This window comes from Arachis hypogaea, chromosome 12, assembly GCF_003086295.3.
Source record: "Arachis hypogaea cultivar Tifrunner chromosome 12, arahy.Tifrunner.gnm2.J5K5, whole genome shotgun sequence".
Classification (NCBI taxonomy): domain Eukaryota; kingdom Viridiplantae; phylum Streptophyta; class Magnoliopsida; order Fabales; family Fabaceae; genus Arachis; species Arachis hypogaea.
This window is the reverse complement of record NC_092047.1, coordinates 120,487,013-120,505,387: the sequence shown is the minus strand read 5'-3', so window position 1 is coordinate 120,505,387 and position 18,375 is coordinate 120,487,013. Positions and strand designations below refer to the sequence as shown.

Below are 18,375 nucleotides of genomic sequence, written 5' to 3'. Positions count from 1 at the left end.
TCTTCTTTGCATTCTTCCTTTTTCTTTATCTTCGCATTCCTTCTTCTTCGCGTTCCTTCTTATGATCTTCACGTGTTTTCTCTCAATCGTCATTTTTTTATTGTTGTTGTTGTGTTTTTTCTTTTCCTCCTTTTAGTTGAGGTTCATTTGAATTCAGAAATAAATTTGATGTGTTTTTGTTGATAATTGAATCTTTTTGACTGCTTGTTCAAAATTAAACTAATTTCGATTCATTTGTGAATTAATTGAGATTCACTTGATGCTGCTGATAAGTATTGACCAAATTTTTTATTCCTTAAGTAATTTTGGTTCATTTTTTAGTTTAATTGAGATTCATTTGAATCCATAAATAAATTGTATGTGTTTTTATTGATTATTGAGACTTTTTTACTGCTGGTTCAAAACTAAACTAATTTCTGTTCATTTGTGTGTTAATTGAGGTTTACCTGATGCTGTTGATAAGTATTGACCAAATTTTTTATTCCTTAAGTAATTTCGGTTTATTTCTTAATTTAATTGAGGTTTATTTGGATCCAGAAATGAATTGGATGTGTTTTTGTTGATGATTGAGTCTTTTTGACTGCTTATTTAAAATTCGGTTTATTTGTGAATTAATTGAGGTTCACTTGATGGTGTTGTTAAGTATTGACCAAGTTTTTTATTCCTTAAGTAATTTCCGTTCATTTCTTAGTTCAGAAATAAATTTCATGTGTTTTTATTGATGGTTGAGTCTTTTTTACTACTTGTTCAAAACTGAACTAATTGAATGGAATGGAGTGGAATCTAATGCAATTGAATAAAGTGATAATGAATAATTTCATTCTTCTTTGCTAAAAAATTTGGTCAATACTTATCAACAGCATCAAGTGAACCTCAATTAGCACACAATGAACTGAAATTAGTTCAGATTTGAATAAACTGTCAAAAAGATTCAATTATTAACAAAAATACATCGAATTTATTTCTGGATCTAAATGAACCTCAATTAAACTAAGAAATGAACCAAAATTACTTAAGGAATAAAAAATTTGGTCAATACTTATCAGCAGCATCAAGTGAATCTCAATTAATTCACAAATAAATCGAAATTAGTTTAATTTTGAACAAGCAGTCAAAAAGATTCAATTATCAACAAAAACACATCAAATTTATTTCTGGAGATGCAACGGCACTGATGATTTCTGCAGTAAGTTAGGTCCCTTTTTATCTGATAAGGCAATCAAAACAACAGATGGAGGGTTTCAAGATGTTAAACTTTATATGCGCTTGTTGAGGGCGTCGCGGAAAGTATGGAAGTCGCTGGCGCTTCTAGCAGCATTGCTGAAAGAGAGAGGTCTGTGTGTGATTGTTAGAGGTGAGTAGATTAATGTGAGAGAGAAGAGGAAGGTTTTTATAGATTTTAATTAGGTTTACTTAATCAATTTTAAATTTTTTAAATTTTGAATTTAAAAAATTTAAAATTAATAATTAATATAAATTAATGTGGTTTTGTTTAGTTTTTGGCTGGTAACCTTTTGGTTCCATATACTTTTCCTAATGTTATATATTGATTATGAAAGAATTATATCCGAAATCTCATTTTTAAATTTAATTTGAAAAAGATTAGAAACTAATTTAAGTGTCAAATGCCTTTTGCATGTACTTATATTCTGTTTTATTCATCAGGCAAAATATATCTCATCTATTCCAAAGAGATCAAGCTCAAACAAAGACCGGATGAATTATACTTCAAAAAGATTAATTAAAAAGCAACAATAATATCTAAATTAAAAAATATACAACTGTCTACGTATAAAATTTATAGTTAAAAATTATTACATAATTTAATATATTAATAAAATTATTATCTCACAGTTCCCAATAATAAATTTTATATAAAAATTGTACGTAAATTTTTAACGATTAAAAAATATAAGTAATATTCAACTAATACTTAAGATGCTAACATATACTTAAACTACTGCAGTATATATAAGCTCGAATAGCTCTTTTATAAAGTTGTTATACTCCATGTAAAGCCCCCAGCCCTAAAGAAGTAGTTACGAATAAATCAGTAATTGTTACAAAACTATGCAAGGGCCCGCAATATAATTTCAGGGATTATAACCACTGTTTGATAATTGTTAAAACTTGGAAGGAGATTTCTAATTACATGCATGCTGGTTTATATATTTTACCTTTTAAAATTATCAAAGTAACCCCTTCTTGCGAGCATAAGCAATAATTGTGAGAAACAGAGATGCAGTGCATATTGCTGTGACAATTATTACCTGCCATATACCCATACACGGAAACTTCTATTAGATTATATACATCAAAAAATTAAAAACTTAATCTCAAAAAAGGAAGTATAGGGTACAATGCATGCATTGAATTGTATTGTGTTCGATTTCAGTACGATATCAAATGTTTATTATCTCTGATATTCGGATGATTATTTTAAATAGTATGAATGTATTGTATTTGATAAATTAATAGTATTTTATCTTATATGTTTATTTTTAATTCAAATTGAACCAAATAAACAGCTCATTATATATATTATACAAATATTCAATTCACTCATTAATGAGATTTATCTCAAAATATACGGTGCATACGAAATTATGTTTCACTTAATTGCAAGCCGAAATTACCACTTATGCCCTACAATTTTCATAAAAAACCGATTTTAACCACGCGATAACATCTCTACAGTTACCCTTCAGTAACTTGGCCGCATGACGTTTTTAGGTTCTTAAGTCAAAATGTGTAACCATCATAGCCACCAATTTTTTTTTAAAGCTGGAGAGACTCGAATCAACAACCTTTAAATGAGTATAAAGAGGTTATGCTATTTAAATTATAACTGTTTCACCATCAAATTTATAGTCATCTCAGGCATGTATGTGCATAAAATTAAAAATAAAATAAAAACTGTGCATACCCATTTGAACATGAAACCATGGTTCTTTTTCCAATTGTACGGAAAACTCAAGCCAAATATATCATTGGTCATCAACGCAAAGATAGCTAAACAAAGATTTCCTGAGCTAAGGACGAGCTCCCACTGCATACCATATACAAAAATATAACTTCACAAATATAATTTGTTGAACCGAATTATAATAAAGAAGTCGATGAAAACCTTTTCAATCAACAGTTTTTAGCTGAAACTTTCTGGCGTGGGATTGGAAAGGAATGTAAAGGACATTAAGTAAAATAAAGAAAAAACGACTATTTTTATTCATAAATATTTAAAATATTAACAAAATTATTCGTAAAAAAAATAAAATTAAAATTGTATCCATCAAATAAAAAAATTTATTTGATAAAAATATCCAAAAATAAAATTTTTGTTGAATCCTTTAAAAAAACACTAAAAAATTTTAAAATACCCTTTAACTCTTCCACTTTTTTCTTCAATTTCTGCAACTATACCATCCATTTTTACTCGAATCTAAAAACCTTCCATCTTCATCACCTTAATCAGTTTTAACGTCACAACAACCACAACACCACCATTATCATCATTGTCACCGAAAAAAAAAAAAGGAAAAATCTTCAAGTAAAAAAAAATCTCAATTTGCAGAAAGCAAAGAATATGCTGCTCCCTGACCCATTATTTAAATTCTCCAATTCAATAATGACCAAGTTGCTCCTTTAACTCAAAGAAGAAGGAGGGTTGAAGAATATGCTGCAAATCCAAAATTCTTGCTTCGATGGGGTTGAAGCCATAGAAGAAAGAGGACAAAGAGCCATCATCTCTACGACCGTACGTCCAAGAGGAGCAACTGCAACCCTCCAATGACGATGTTGATTATGATATTGGTGGTGTGATTATTGTTGTTATGGTGGTGATGACGATGAAAGGTTATTAAAGTTTAAGATTTGAAAAAAAATGGGTGGGATAATTTTGGAGATCGAAGATAATGGAAGAGATAACGATAATTTTGAAAACAACAATGCTAGGGAATCAAAAAGGTACCAGTAAAAAATCAGCTAAATACCTCTGGGTAAATTCAAAACTTTTACATGGATGGTGTTTATGCTAGGTATTAGGATGTTTCTTTTCTTTGTAGATTGGATGGTTCTGAATCTATTTTTTAATTTATCATGTTTTAGGCATTTGGAGAGGAAAGGAGGGTGGAGAGACGGAAGCTAATTGAATCAGTTTCCGCGATTCATGTTGCAATGATACTGAACGTATCTCCTCCTAATTTGAATGTGGTGAAACATTGAATAACCAATATTTTAAATCATAAATAAATAAAACTAATTACTATATTTATAATTAATTAAGTTGTTCCATTCTTAGCTGATTTAGAGTTAGTTCCATATACTCTTCCTTTAAAAAATATTTTATGTTTTTCGAACGAGCCAACGAAAATCTATTAAGTTTATATTTGTAGAATAATGGAATGGTTTAAAATTTAGCATTTTGTATTTAATTATGGTATAAAATTCAGCTGCTTTATTAGAGTCAATTTCTCCCCCACCTCCATCCGTTCAGCAGTAGGGATGTTCAAAATCGATCCAGATCAAATTAAACCGACAAACCGAATTGAAAAAACCAAAAACCGGAAAAAAAAAAACATGTTTGGTTGTTTTTTGTGGTTCGGTTCAGTTTTTGGTTCTTACCATGAAAATCTCAATCGAACCGAACCGATAAGGTAAAAACCCTAAAAAAAACCACCCCCCAACCCCCAATTCCCCAAATGAGCGTTGCGTGACCTAACCCCCAGTCCCCCACCCCCAATCGAAACCTAGCACCCACGTTCTTGAGTCTCGAGGCCGGCGGCGAACCCACGTTCTTGCAGCACCTCCTAGTGCCGGCGAGAGACCGTTTCTCCCACCACCTCGAAGCCTTCCTCCCAACACCAAAGCCTTTTCACCCACTGCTCCCAGGACCTCTTCGTGGACAGAGCACCACGAAGCCCTAGGCACAGTTATCACCACCCTCGCAGGCTCGCACCCAGCAGTAGCACAGCACCACCCAGCGGACAGAGCACTGTTTCTGGCCACCCACGCAGCAGTAGCACAGCACGACGCCACCACCCACTGACCCAGCAGGCTAGCACAGCACCACGCCAGTGACGCCACCACCTAGCAGCGTTTCTGGCCACCACCTAGCAGCGTTTCCCAGTCCCCCACCCAGCCACCGATTCAAGTCATTAAAAGTCAATATGGAGTCTGAGCCACCGAGTCAGGTATGTAATTTGACTAATTTTTGTTCAATAATCATTGATTCATTGCTGTTGTTTGTTGGTATTGTTTACTTTATTGTTGGTATTGTTGTTTGTTGATTCATTGTTGCTGACTTGCTATCATTGTTGATCATTGTTCAATAAATTTTATGTATTTATATCTATTGCGCTCTTGCTCAGCACAATTTCGGTTTTTGCTTCTTCCTTCCTTGAATATGTTTAACTTTTATTTCTATTCTGTTGTCTGATTTTGTTGAGCCTCTGCTTTTACTTGGACTTTCCAACACCATTTCTTGTTGCTTTCCATTTGATTCGAATTTGTGGCTTTCTTATTATAAATTTGTTCTTGATTATCGATTGTTGCTCTTAGTTCACTGCTATTATTAATTTTTTAATTTGTTCTTCATTTTAATTTGTTTTTTATTTTGAGTTTAGGGTTCACTGCTGCTATTATTGATTATTGATGAGGTAATTCTGAATTGAATAGATATCTTTATTAATCAAATCAAAAAATTTTATAGATGTCTTTATTCTTTATCATGTTGAGTGTTTACTCTTAAAATTTATTTTAATCAGATGGTTCTAGATGATGGAATAAGTATGTATGTATGTATGTATGTATGTATCAATAGGTTGATTAGATGGTTGCTGGATTGATGGATCTAATTGCAGTCTTGCTCTTATTGTTGCACAGAAGGTTCTGATAACTGATATGATTCAAGATTCACCTTTTTCATTGGCTAAAGTACCAACTAAGAATAAAGAATATAGAGATAAATATTTATTTACTGAATATTCTTATTGAATTGTGTGTAGTTAGCATGCCTTATATGCTCTTAAACTTTGAGTTGATCCATTGATTCGGGCACATGTATCATGGTATGAATTGTTCTCTTTATTATTAGAATGTATAACTAGATTCGAATATTTTTTTACTTGTGTTATATTATTATTAGTATTGTTCTTATTATGTAACTGCTTTTTGATTTCAGGTTAGTTTGTGTTAAGAAGTTTAGCTGTTTTGTTGGAGAAGACATTATAACTTGGCTATCTTTCAATGGAAATTTATTTTTACTTTCAATTGTGTTGACTATTGAACTTTTAAACTTCTTTGATTTTTGTATTTGAATTCCTTTTGTCGTTAAATTTCAATAGACTAAGACTTTGTTAGCTATTGTGTATTTGTGTTTGTCGATTTCAATGTTATGACTTTGTGAAATAGTATGGTAGTATTTTTTTTGAATTGATTGAAAAAACTGAACAAACCGAAGCAAACCAAACCGATTTTAATTGATTTGGTTTGGTTCGGATGGCCTCGATAAAAAAAATCGAACCAAACCGAATCACAGTTTAATTAGACGATCGGATCGGATGACCTTTCTCTCAAAAACCAAACCAAACCGCACCACGAACACCCCTATTCAGTAGTCCACTCTTTTGATGACGACGTCACTTTCAGCGATAGACACTGCGGGGCTAAAATTTTCTCACGGATTCCAGTCAGATGCCCCTCCACCACCTCCAATCATACATATGACGATTTGTGTTTATAGTTTGACAGCGTGACTACTATTTTAAGTTTTTTAAATGCAAACTATTTTGACATTTTTATTCTAACGTATGTGGTTGCTAATCTTAAGTTTTTCATTTTAGTTAATTAGTTTAATTTAGTTAGATTCAATTTTCTGGCTTTAGTGGATTTAAGTTGTTAAGATAGGTTCGATTTAGGTTAGTGGGTTTGAACTATTGAAAGTGTTTGAGAATTTCTTATGTTGATGGATATTGTTGTTTAAGTCATATAATGTCATATTGATTTGTTTGTGAATTGTTTAAGTTAATTATTGATGGATAGAGTTTTAGACGCCTTCTAATTATAAATGACGCTCAACCTAAATTTCTAACAAATCTAAATATATAATTGAAGTTTATAGATTATTTCAAATTTGATTTAAACTACTAATCTTAAGTTTTTCATTGAGAGGTTTGTGCTAAATAACAATGCATGTACATAGGAGTGTATCAATGTCATCAAGCTGATGTACAATCACCCATGGCTGAGCACAAGAAGATCCATACTGAGACCAAAGAACGATGATTTCAGAAGTGAGCGGCAAAAACTCAACATATTCAAACCTTGGCTAGTTTACATTTTTTATTTTGTTTAATTATGTATTTAATTTCGATTAACTAGTGCTAAATGTTCTTTATGCAGAAACAATTTATATGGGACAAGACTCATGATATCATGATCAAGAAGATCTTCGACCATCGGATGGTTAGGTGGCTTCAGCAGATGATGGAGGACGTACATGAGAGGCGCGATCACCTCACTATTTGGCTCTACCCACATATTAAGAAGGCATTGTACGCCTATTGGAAGACTGATAAGGGGTTCAGGCAATGCCGTCTCACAAACAGAGCTAACAGAGCATCGACCGTGTCGTTGAAGTTGACTTTCATGAGGACAAAAGCTAGACTGGTATGTAACTTATTTCATTTTGCTATTAAGTTTGTTTTGTCTTTGACATTTAATGTCATTATTACTTGATTTAACATATTGTTTCAACATGTGTAGTCTAAAACGTTAGATCGTGATGCGATGATGGTAGAGACCTTCAAGTATACTCACACTTTGAAGGAGAACAAGGAGAGATTTGCTAATCGGCGGTCTGCGAATCATTTTGTGAGTAAACATCATTTGATGTAAAGATTTCAATTAACTCCTATCATCATAATCATAACATATATTATGCAGGAGTCCTCCACGCAGAGACTAGTGGTCACAACCCAGCAATCCCAGCCTACTAAAGAGGACAACAACAACTCCGTTGATCCAGTCATCAATTCTGACACGGTTTGGTGCGAGACCGCATCTAAGCCGTACAAGAATTGCGTCTACGGGATGGGATCGTTCTTCACCAACAACCTCTGCACCTCTATATTGAAGGCTTTATCTGCCTCTGCCACCAGTCGCGCTGTCGATCCAAAGGACAACAACGTCGATTTGAGGAAGCAGGTTCTGAATCTCACCCAAAGCCTTCCCCAACAAGCTCAGCAGCTGCAACAGTCTGGGGGGAGAGATAATGAGATCCTAGCACACGTGTCAGACACAGATCCCCTTTGGTTGGGGCTTAAGTAGGAGTTGAAGCGATTTCAGCGGATGAAGCAACAGATAACGGTGTACTAGGAGTAGAAGCGCGCTAATGGCAGTGGCGTTGCTTGAGGGGTACCAACATCACTATCTAGTTCGCCGCCTCAACAGGACCAGGGAGATGACAACAACCATGACTATCAGGATCCATAGTGATCAAGGTTTTGTTTTAGACTATCTGATTGTATTTTATTTATTTGACTTTTTATTTTATTTGTACACTTGATATTTAATAAAATCATTATTTGGTTTCTATTATTTAAAATTTGACTACTAATTGTGTAAAAAATAAATTAAAAAAAACAAAAAAAAAATAGAATTTGACTACTAATTGTGTTTAAAAAATAAAACAAAAAAAATTGAAGTTACTGTCGGTTTTACCGGTGGAAATATTATGCCAGTAACCAAATAGTTTTCAGGCAAAGAATTCACCGTAAAATCTGACGGTACTCAACATTTTTTTTGTAGTATTAGCAGATCAGCAAGCTTCATTCACATCCAATCTCACACCAATTTGGTATGCTTTTATCCAATCACCCACCCTATCCCCCCTTATATTGTTCTCCTTGGAATCAGCCATGAACATTGAGCAAACCTTGTGATCATGATTTTTGCACAATAGGTACACACGGTACCCAGCCTTTCATATTATAGCACATTGTCTATAGGAGTGTTCACAGATCGGATCGAATATGGCTAAAATTTTTATCCAATCCGCAATATAATTATCATATCGGATCCCATATCTGCATTTTTTAGGCTTGGATCCGATCCGATCCGCAAATTTAAGAATCGGATCAGATATATCCGGCAAGAATAGTATCACCGAAAGAACAACAACCATCAGAATGCTAAATTTAATACAACAACAATCATCAGAGAAAACTCAGAATTTTATAATAGTACTATTAAAACATTTAATCCCTAATAGTATCTACATTTAAAATATAGAAAAAAAATAAATTTTATAAGACCAGAACTTAAACAATTTATTGAAGACCAAAAGACCAGAAGCAGATGCCAAGTGAAGCCAGAAGACCAAAAAGCGAAACGCAAAAGCCAAAAGCAGAAACTGAACTGAAGCTAGAAGCAGAAACTAGATGCAAAACAATTGTGACAAACCTCGAGGAACATTAAAACAGAGGTGAGCGGCGAACGCCAATAGAGAGCAGTGAATGTCCACAGAGAGCAGCAAACGACGATAGAGTGAGGAAGAGAGGACTGGACAATGGTTGTGGACTGGCAACGAAGAGGAGTGAGGTGAGGTGAGGTTTGCCGTTCGACCTCCGGTGTGATAGCACAAAGAACGGCGGCGGTGGTAGACTGCTAGATGGCGGTGAGGACGGGGTGAAGAGTAAGAGGTGAGGGAGGAGAGGGGCATAGCTAGAGGTGGCAAACGGGCTGAAACCCGCCGATCCAGCCCGTGTAACTCACTAAAAAAGGCGAGTCAGGCTGAAAAATTGAAACCACCTAATCCACAGGCTTTGGCAGGCTTTTTCGGCTGGCCCAGCATTTTTTTTGTAATTGAAAATGTTCTAAGTAATAATTTAGATTATATTCTATGTTTGATTTATTAGAGACTTAAAGATATTTAATTATATATTTTGAACAATGTTGGTTTTATTATTTTGTTTCAAAAAACTTGGTTGATGATTATGTTTATTACATATTTAGAATTATAAAGACTTTAATGTTTATGGATTTAGAAATTATAAATTTATTGAAATGGTTGTGAAATCATATATATTATTTAATATTTAATAGTTTATTAATAAAAAAAAGAATTGGCGGGCTTAACCCGCCATCCCACCGTTAGGCGGAGCGGGGATGGAATTCAGGACCGCCTCACTAGGAGAGGCGGAGCGGACCAGCCCGTTAAATGACGGGCTTTCAGCACGACGGACTAGTCCATTTGTCACCCGTAAACACAGCAACACAATAGAAGGTGAGAGTGGCTAGAGGATTAGGGTTTTGAATGTTAAAATAATTATATATATATTTTTAATTATAATTTTTTAATTTATTTTGCGGATCTGTAGATATAATTTTTTAATTTATTTTGCGGATCTGTAGATAAAGATGCAAAATCTGCTATCGAATTCTATTTAATTGTGGATCCGATAATCATATGAATCAGATAAGATCCACAAAATGCAGATCGAATACGGATAAATACGGCAGCAAATCAAATCTGATCTATAAACACTCTAATTTTCTATGGGAATTTTGTTTGGACCTGCTATTTTTAGCGTATCTCTGACCAAACCTTCTCCTTGCATCTCCACCCTAGCTTTCACAATCCGTGAATCTCTTTCTTTGACATTGAAGAAATCCACTTTGAGCACGCTCCCAATACCATTGCCTAGTTTTCTAGCCACCTCCAATGTTTTAAAGTTCGCAGAAAGTCCCCAAAATTGTACCCACAATGACAACCTTGTAATTAATTGATATTCCACACTTCTGTCTTCCTTCCACCACTGTACTTGTAACGAGAAGTCTTTAAATAACCACGGTGAGCCTCGCTCTGCCCTCACTGTCTTCCACTCATTATCAAAGTAGAATTGAATTTGGTTGTGCCTAAACTCCACTACTTTGAATCCATCTGGTCTTCCCATATTGCTCTCAATGTGCCCTCCATGGTCCCAGCTGAGAACTGTTTCTCTGCGAAGAGTCTAGCCATCAAACTATTTCGGCAAGCATCGGTACCTTGTCTTACGTCCTCCTCCTCCAGTTATATAATGCCTTCCAGATTTCCTCTGTCTCCCTCCTTGTTGTTAGCATTGTTCCTCCTTTGTCAACTATCCTGATTGAAACTCTACATTATTTGTTTTTAGGTTGCGGTTCAATTGTCTTGGTTGAGATGTAACGTTGACCTTATGGCGCAGGTACTTTATTTGGTGAAACCTTAGCAGAGCAGATACACTCTTGATGGCACAAGTTATGATTTTATTGGATGGACAAATTAGTTCTTCTGATACTTGCAATCAAATTTTTAATATAAGATAATTAGGCCATAAAAATATATTCTAAAAGAAATTAATCTTCATTTAAAACGACAAAAAAACTAATTTATTTGATAAAGATAATTTTTGAAGACGTTTAAAGAATAAAAAGTTATTGAAACTAAAATATCTGACTTAAAATGTCTTGAAGATTAATTAGGTGTTTACTCTTTTAATCTATTATAGATTATGTAATTGGATACGAAGGATATGTAGACTTACCTTAATCAGCTTATTTCGACGACTGTCAATCTGCAGGATGCAACAATTTTACATTTAGCATTTGTCATTATGAACTTAGTACCAGCAACTATTATTCCCTCTAGTGCATAATGTTACCTGTATATTAATATAATCTTCTGTTCCGTCAATGTACTCCTTCATCTGCAAATTAAACGTAAAGAAAAATCAGTAGAAAAATCTGTAAAATTTTGTAGTATAAGGACAATTCAGACTTCAAAAATAATAATAATTGATCCATTTTCATTGAAGAGTTATAACTTATAACTCGAGTACTCAACCATTGTTGCTAGACAATTAGAAGCAGTAACAAAACTTTCGTTATAGCTGAAGAATTTTTGAAACCTCTGTTACATTGTGTGACACTTTATTCGTTTTTTGTCAATTTAAAATATTTTACTAGATAGAACTTTTTGATAAAGCTTTTTACATATAATTTTTTTCTATTTGACCGACTCTTAATAAAAATATTAATTTATAATATTACAAAACTTTGAGAGAAATTATAAAATCTAATTATTATGGTATAAAATTTTTAAGTTCTATATTTTTTTTACTGTTAACCTTTAGATTTAAAATTCTTATACAAGTATTAATTCCTTTTATATATATATATATACCAAAGGTTAAAAATTTATTCTCCAAACTAAATTGTGGTATCAGGATTAGGCTCAAGAGTTTGAAAATGAAAAAATAGAGAAAACAGAATATTTGTGAAAAATAGAATTTATATTAATCCAGACTAAATTAAGTATGAGGACGAAGCTTTAAGGGTTCGAGAATGAAGGAGAGAGAGAATAGAGTATTTGCGAAGAGTAGAGAATTAATTTATTGTATTAATCATACTCAAGAGGTTACCAGACACGCATATATGTATCAGATAAGTGAACTTTTTAGAATCTGTTACAACCACATGCTAACTAGTCTAATTAACCCCTTAACAGTTTAGTTGATGAGATGACACACTATAACTAATTCTTTTAACACCATGTTGACTAGACTAACTACTTCTACCTCCATAAATAATATACTCATTTTCCTCACTAATTTTGGTATAATTTAAGTCCTAATTATTGGTGGATTTAGGAGTTGATTTTTAGTATAAATTAAAAGAGATCTGTCTGAATATATTAATAGACACCAAAACGTACTTAATAAAATAAGATAGCATTTGTTTTTAAAAATTGATACTAAGAAATTGAGATTTAGTATTGTATTTAATGGTAAGAGATTTAAATTAAAATTTTAGTTTTAAGACACAAAATTTTAATCTCTTCAGTACTTCTAAAAAATAAAGATATAGAAAACTGAAATTTTTGTATACAGAGATTGAAATTTTAATAATACTTTTTTTAAAAAATATCCTCATTTAATTTTTTAAATTTTAAATGTATCCCTTAATTTCTATATTTATCTTAAACTAAATATAATATTAAGACATAATTGAGTCTAATGTATTTTATATCAAACATAATATAAAGACTTAATTTAGTCTTTTTTTTTTTAATCTTTGTTTTTCAGTCTCAATCCCTTAATCTTTGTGTTCCTTTCAAACTCAGCTTTAGAATTTATCAAGTATAACAAAAAAAAAAAAATACAAACAAAATCATATTCTTGAATGGTAATATATATTAATAGTATCATATATTACATCCCGTATATGTAAAGATAAATGATATTGTGCAGGTATACACGAATAATAATTTGCAACAATTTTTAATGTAAAAAACCTAAAAAAGAAGTCCATTTTTTAATGTAAAAAACCTAAAAAAGAAGTCCATTAACTACATATATCTAACCTATTAAGGACGAAATCTAACCTAACTTGATCTGTTTCTATTCTTTTATTTGAAACATTTCTTTTCTTTAATTAATTTTTATAATTGTACAGTAACTCAAATCCCATGTAGCAGTGTGTGTGCCTTGTGTATGTGTATGTTATGCTTACATTGATTAATTTTTCCAGTGTCCGGTCAATTTGCACGAAATAAGCCTGCAAATAAAAGTAACAAAAAATGTAGTTTTGACACTAAATTATTTTTAGCTAATATATAATAACGGTATTTACTATTTTATATAGTTTTAAGTTTGCAAGGCAAATTAATAAAGATGCATGTAACCTCCAATAACATTTCAAGCTCCTTCACATCATTTTCTTCACCGTGAATTGTTGATAAACTTGAGATCTTGGATCCTGAGGTTGGGGAGATAGAAGCCTTATTAGCAGCACCTGATATACTAACTGGCGAAAGCAGCTTTCTTGACAAGCACAGGTCAGCCATATCTTGGTCATCGTCCAATAGACGTTCAAGCTCATCTCTCACCTATGCTGTTTGACAAGATCTTAAATAACAAAATACATCTTGCAGTTGATAATTATTGGTTATATTTTTATTTTCATTTTATTTTGTTCTGAGAAGTGTTAGGGCTTTAGGGGTCAGCAAATTTTGTAATTTGTAATTATTATTTAATTATTATTAATATTTTTAATAATATGAGATGATATCTAATAATATAGAATTGTTCACTTTTTTTTATTGATTAAATTCGGACCAAATTTTAATAAAACTGCTAACCCTTAGACTTTCTCAATAAAATATTACTATGTCTCAAACATATTTAGATTAAATACACCTAATCACCTGTCGTATAGATGTTCCATTCTTAACAATTTAAGTTATGAATATGTGTAACATACAAGAACTAATGACTGAGCCCGTAATTCGCACGAAAATGCAAAATTAATAATAATGTTCCATTAAGAGAATGATTTATTAATTGTATCGAAATATTAGTTCGTATCTAATAAAAAAAATTTTATTGTATTCGTGAAACACATCATGTAAGAGAATAGGGTACTTTATTAAAAAACTATAATTACTATTTTTGGTATTTTCTTGTTAAATTTATCGTTTTTATTAAAAAGTAGGGTACTTTATTAGTTATTTGGAAATCAAAATTTAATAAGAGAATCAACTATTGTTCAACTAATGTCTATCAACTTTTTTAAAAATGATCCTTTTATCTTAACTTGTAAACTATAAACTTTAAAATTCTAAATTTTAAATTCTAAATAATATTAAACCACTCTTCCACCTTAGCCCATGACAACAATAAAGACGTCTCACGGCCCACAAATTCAGCCCAACAGAATACACAAATTAAATTATAATTTAGTCTTTATCTTATCTTATAGTTATCTTTTTCTTTCACAATTCTTTTATTTTCCTATTCTTTCACAATTTTATTATCTCTGTTTCAAAAATTACTTCAGCACTCATATGTGAACTCACTTTTTCATTCTTCTTCTTGCACACTATCGTTTCCTAACCAAGTTGAACCTATGACCACTGAATCACTTTCAACACTAGACACCAGTCCACCATCACCTTCTCATCCCCCGTCACCTTCTTCACCACCTGAGCAACCCCATCCTCGTCATTCCGACCGGCCTCACCGACCTCCAGCATATCTCTATGATTACTTGTGTAATTCTTTTCTCATCTCTACAAATCAATCCCCCTCAAAGTGCAAGTATCCTTTATCTTCAGTCATGTCTTTTTCTTCTCTTTCATCTTCACATAAAAAGTTTCTTTTATCTCTACATTATGACGTTGAGTCAAAGTCTTTTAAGGACGCCAATCAACACTCTAATTGGCGTAGTGCTATGAAAGATGAGTTGGATGCTCTTGAGCAGAACAAAACTTGGCGTCTTGTTGATTGCCCTACAGGGGTTAAGCCGGTTGGCTGTAAATGGGTCTATCGCATCAAACGCAAGCCTGATGGTTCAATTGATCGATATAAAGCACGCCTTGTGGCTAAAGGGTTCACTCAAACTGAAGGTGTTGATTTCTTGAAAACTTTCTCCCCTGTTGTCAAGCCTGCCACCATCAGATTAGTTTTGGCATTGGCCTCTATGAAGCGTTGGCCTATACATCAGTTAGATGTCAATAATGCTTTCTTACATGGGGATCTTTCTGAGGATGTTTATATGACTCTGCCACCCGGATTTATATCTCCTCAACCGAATCAATGTTGTAAGCTACTAAAGTCATTGTATGGTTTACGACAATCTAGTCGTATGTGGTATGACAAACTTTCTCATCTTTTGCTATCTCATGGATATCAGCAGACCTCATCTGATTATAGTTTATTTGTCAAATTCATTGGTGATCAAATTTCTATCCTTTTAGTCTATGTTGACGACATTGTTCTCACTGGTAATTCTATTTCTGAACTTGCTGCCATTAAGTCTATTTTGCACCAACACTTTCGAATTAAAGACTTGGGCCCATTAAAATATTTTTTGGGTATTGAGGTTGCTCAATCAGAGAAGGAAATTTGCTTATCTCAGAGAAAATATTGTCTTGATCTTCTGGAAGATTCTGGTTTATTAGGTGCTAAACCTGCCTATGTTCCAATGGATAATACCACAAGACTATATCAAGACAAAAGTCCCCTGCTATCCGACCCTTTTGTATATCGTCGTTTGGTTGGCCGTCTTATCTATCTCACCACTACTCGACCGGACATCATGTATGCCACTCAACAATTAAGTCAATTCATGGCATCTCCTACTGAATCTCATCTTCAAGCTGCCAAGCATGTGTTACGATATCTAAAAACTAGTCCTGGCAAAGGACTTTTCTTTCCAAGGGAATCAGAAATTCAGCTTTTCGCCTTTAGTAACTCTGATTGGGCCGGATGTCCTGACACTCGACGATCTTTAACAGGTTATTGTTTCTTCTTAGGCAGTTCTTTAGTCTCTTGGAAGACCAAGAAACAAACCACCGTTGCCCGCTCATCCACAGAAGTAGAATATCGTGCACTTGCCAACACAACTTGTGAACTTCAATGGATATTAAATGTGTTACAATTTTTACGCATCTCTCCTATCCGCCCACCAGTTTTATATTGTGATAATCAGAGTGCTCTTCATATTGCTGCTAACCCAGTTTTTCATGAACGGACCAAACATTTAGAGGTTGATTGTCACTTAGTTCGACAAAAAGTTCAAGCTGGAGTGATGAAACTTCTCCCAATTTCCTCTTCTGGGCAACTAGCTGACATCTTCACCAAGCCTTTGTCTCCTCAACCCTTCCATCTTAATCTGAATAAGTTTAGTGTTCTTGACATCTTTCATCCTCCAGCTTGCGGGGGCGTATTAAACCACTCTTCCACCTTAGCCCATGACAACAATAAAGACGTCTCACGGCCCACAAATTCAGCCCAACAGAATACACAAATTAAATTATAATTTAGTCTTTATCTTATCTTATAGTTATCTTTTTCTTTCACAATTCTTTTATTTTCCTATTCTTTCACAATTTTATGAAAATAAAGAACTAGGTGGAGTTGGGTCAATGGGTATAGGTGAGGTTTCAACTGGAAAACTAATTAAATCTTGTTTTTGAGAAGGTGTGTTTGACAATGTTGGGCTGAGTGTTTGGAATTGGACATTTTTTTGTGACTAAGGGCAAGATCATTTCATAAAAAATCACGTTTCTGGAAATCTCAATTCTTTTATCTTCTAAAACATAAACAATATACCCTTTAAAACCAGGTTGAAAGCCAATAAATACAGCCTTTTTGGCTCTTGGATCAAATTTTGATCTGTTTGCCATTTGGGTAGAAACAAAACATAAGCATCCAAAAACTTTAAGGTCATGATAATTTGGTGGATGATTGAATAAAATCTCAAATGGTGTTTTAAAATTAATTGCGGATGATGGAACTCTATTAAGTAAATAAACAACATGTCCAACAGCATAAGACCAAAAAGATGATAGTAAATTAGATTGAAACATAAGAGCACGAGCTATATTCAAAATATGTTGATGCTTGCGTTCTACCCTTCCATTTTGTTGAGGAGTTTCAACACAACTACGTTGATGAATAATGCCCTTTGAAGCATAAAAATCAGGTAAAATAAATTCTGGTCCATTATCGGAACGAATAGTTTTGACTTTGGAGTTGAATTGTGTTTCAATTAAAGTAATAAAATTTTTTATTTGATTTTGCACTCATATGTGAACTCACTTTTTTATCTTCTTCTTGCACTCTACAGAGCAACAATTTGGGAACGATTGATTTGGCCATAATGAAAGAGGGATTATATGTCTTTGAACCCAATTTCGGTAAAAATTCATCCATTACACACTCCATAAATTCCATCCAATCTCCACCCATTACACCTTCCAATATATGACATTTTCGTTTAGGACACCTTTCTGGGCAAAGACTTAATCATTTACATAAACAATTTCCTTTTATCTCTATGCATCATAACGAGGCTTGTGACATTTATCATCTTTCTAAACAAAAGAAACTTTCATTTTCTCAAAGTTTTAACAAAGCCAATGCAAGTTTTGATTTATTACACTTTGACATTTGGGGTCCGTTTCGACAAAATTCTATTCATAATCATAAATATTTTTTTACTATTGTTGATGATTTTAGCCGCTTTACATGTGTTACTTTATTAAAATCAAAAGGAGAAGTGCTATGAAAGAAAAGTGTTGGGCTGACAAAAGATCCATAAGAGGCTCCGGATGAAGTTGCTGGTGTGCCCTTTCTCCTGATCCATGGATGTCAGCAGAGCTCAAGAGGAGCTCTGATACCATAATAAAATTGTGAAAGAATAGGAAAATAAAAGAATTGTGAAAGAAAAAGATAACTATAAGATAAGATAAAGACTAAATTATAATTTAATTTGTGTATTCTATTGGGCTGAATTTGTGGGCCGTGAGACGTCTTTATTGTTGTCATGGGCTAAGGTGGAAGAGTGGTTTAATAA

General features: G+C 33.1%; 2 protein-coding genes and 1 long non-coding RNA gene across 6 annotated transcripts in view; 2 read left to right on the top strand and 1 right to left on the bottom strand.

Moving 5' to 3' along the window:
• Positions 1-1,972: 1,972 nt before the first annotated feature.
• LOC140177244 (magnesium transporter MRS2-I-like) overlaps positions 1,973-18,375 on the bottom strand; it is a 27,232-nt gene continuing 10,829 nt past the window's right edge. The window contains exons 6-11 of the mRNA XM_072210420.1: positions 13,700-13,903; positions 13,528-13,572; positions 11,679-11,723; positions 11,562-11,591; positions 2,927-3,049; positions 1,973-2,270 (exon numbers count right to left, since the gene is read on the bottom strand). Of these exons, the coding sequence (XP_072066521.1) occupies positions 2,190-2,270; positions 2,927-3,049; positions 11,562-11,591; positions 11,679-11,723; positions 13,528-13,572; positions 13,700-13,903 (528 nt within the window). The 3' untranslated portion in view covers positions 1,973-2,189. The remainder of the gene's footprint in view (positions 2,271-2,926; positions 3,050-11,561; positions 11,592-11,678; positions 11,724-13,527; positions 13,573-13,699; positions 13,904-18,375) is intronic.
• LOC140177243 (uncharacterized) lies at positions 4,684-8,602 on the top strand. 4 transcript variants are annotated; one of them, XM_072210418.1, is made up of 6 exons: positions 4,696-5,189; positions 6,003-6,065; positions 7,199-7,289; positions 7,399-7,665; positions 7,762-7,869; positions 7,942-8,602. In XM_072210418.1, exons 3-6 carry the CDS (start codon positions 7,278-7,280, stop codon positions 8,323-8,325), a joined length of 771 nt encoding a protein of 256 aa, XP_072066519.1. In that variant the 5' UTR covers positions 4,696-5,189; positions 6,003-6,065; positions 7,199-7,277; the 3' UTR covers positions 8,326-8,602. The 4 variants fall into 4 exon arrangements, with proteins under 4 accessions (XP_072066518.1, XP_072066517.1, XP_072066519.1 ...); XM_072210417.1 differs by lacking the exon at positions 6,003-6,065 and having other exon boundaries at positions 4,684-5,189; positions 6,179-7,289; XM_072210416.1 differs by lacking the exon at positions 6,003-6,065 and having other exon boundaries at positions 4,688-5,189.
• LOC140177245 (uncharacterized) lies at positions 10,580-11,772 on the top strand. The gene is made up of 2 exons (XR_011869071.1): positions 10,580-11,039; positions 11,172-11,772. It is a non-coding gene; the product is annotated as an uncharacterized lncRNA (long non-coding RNA).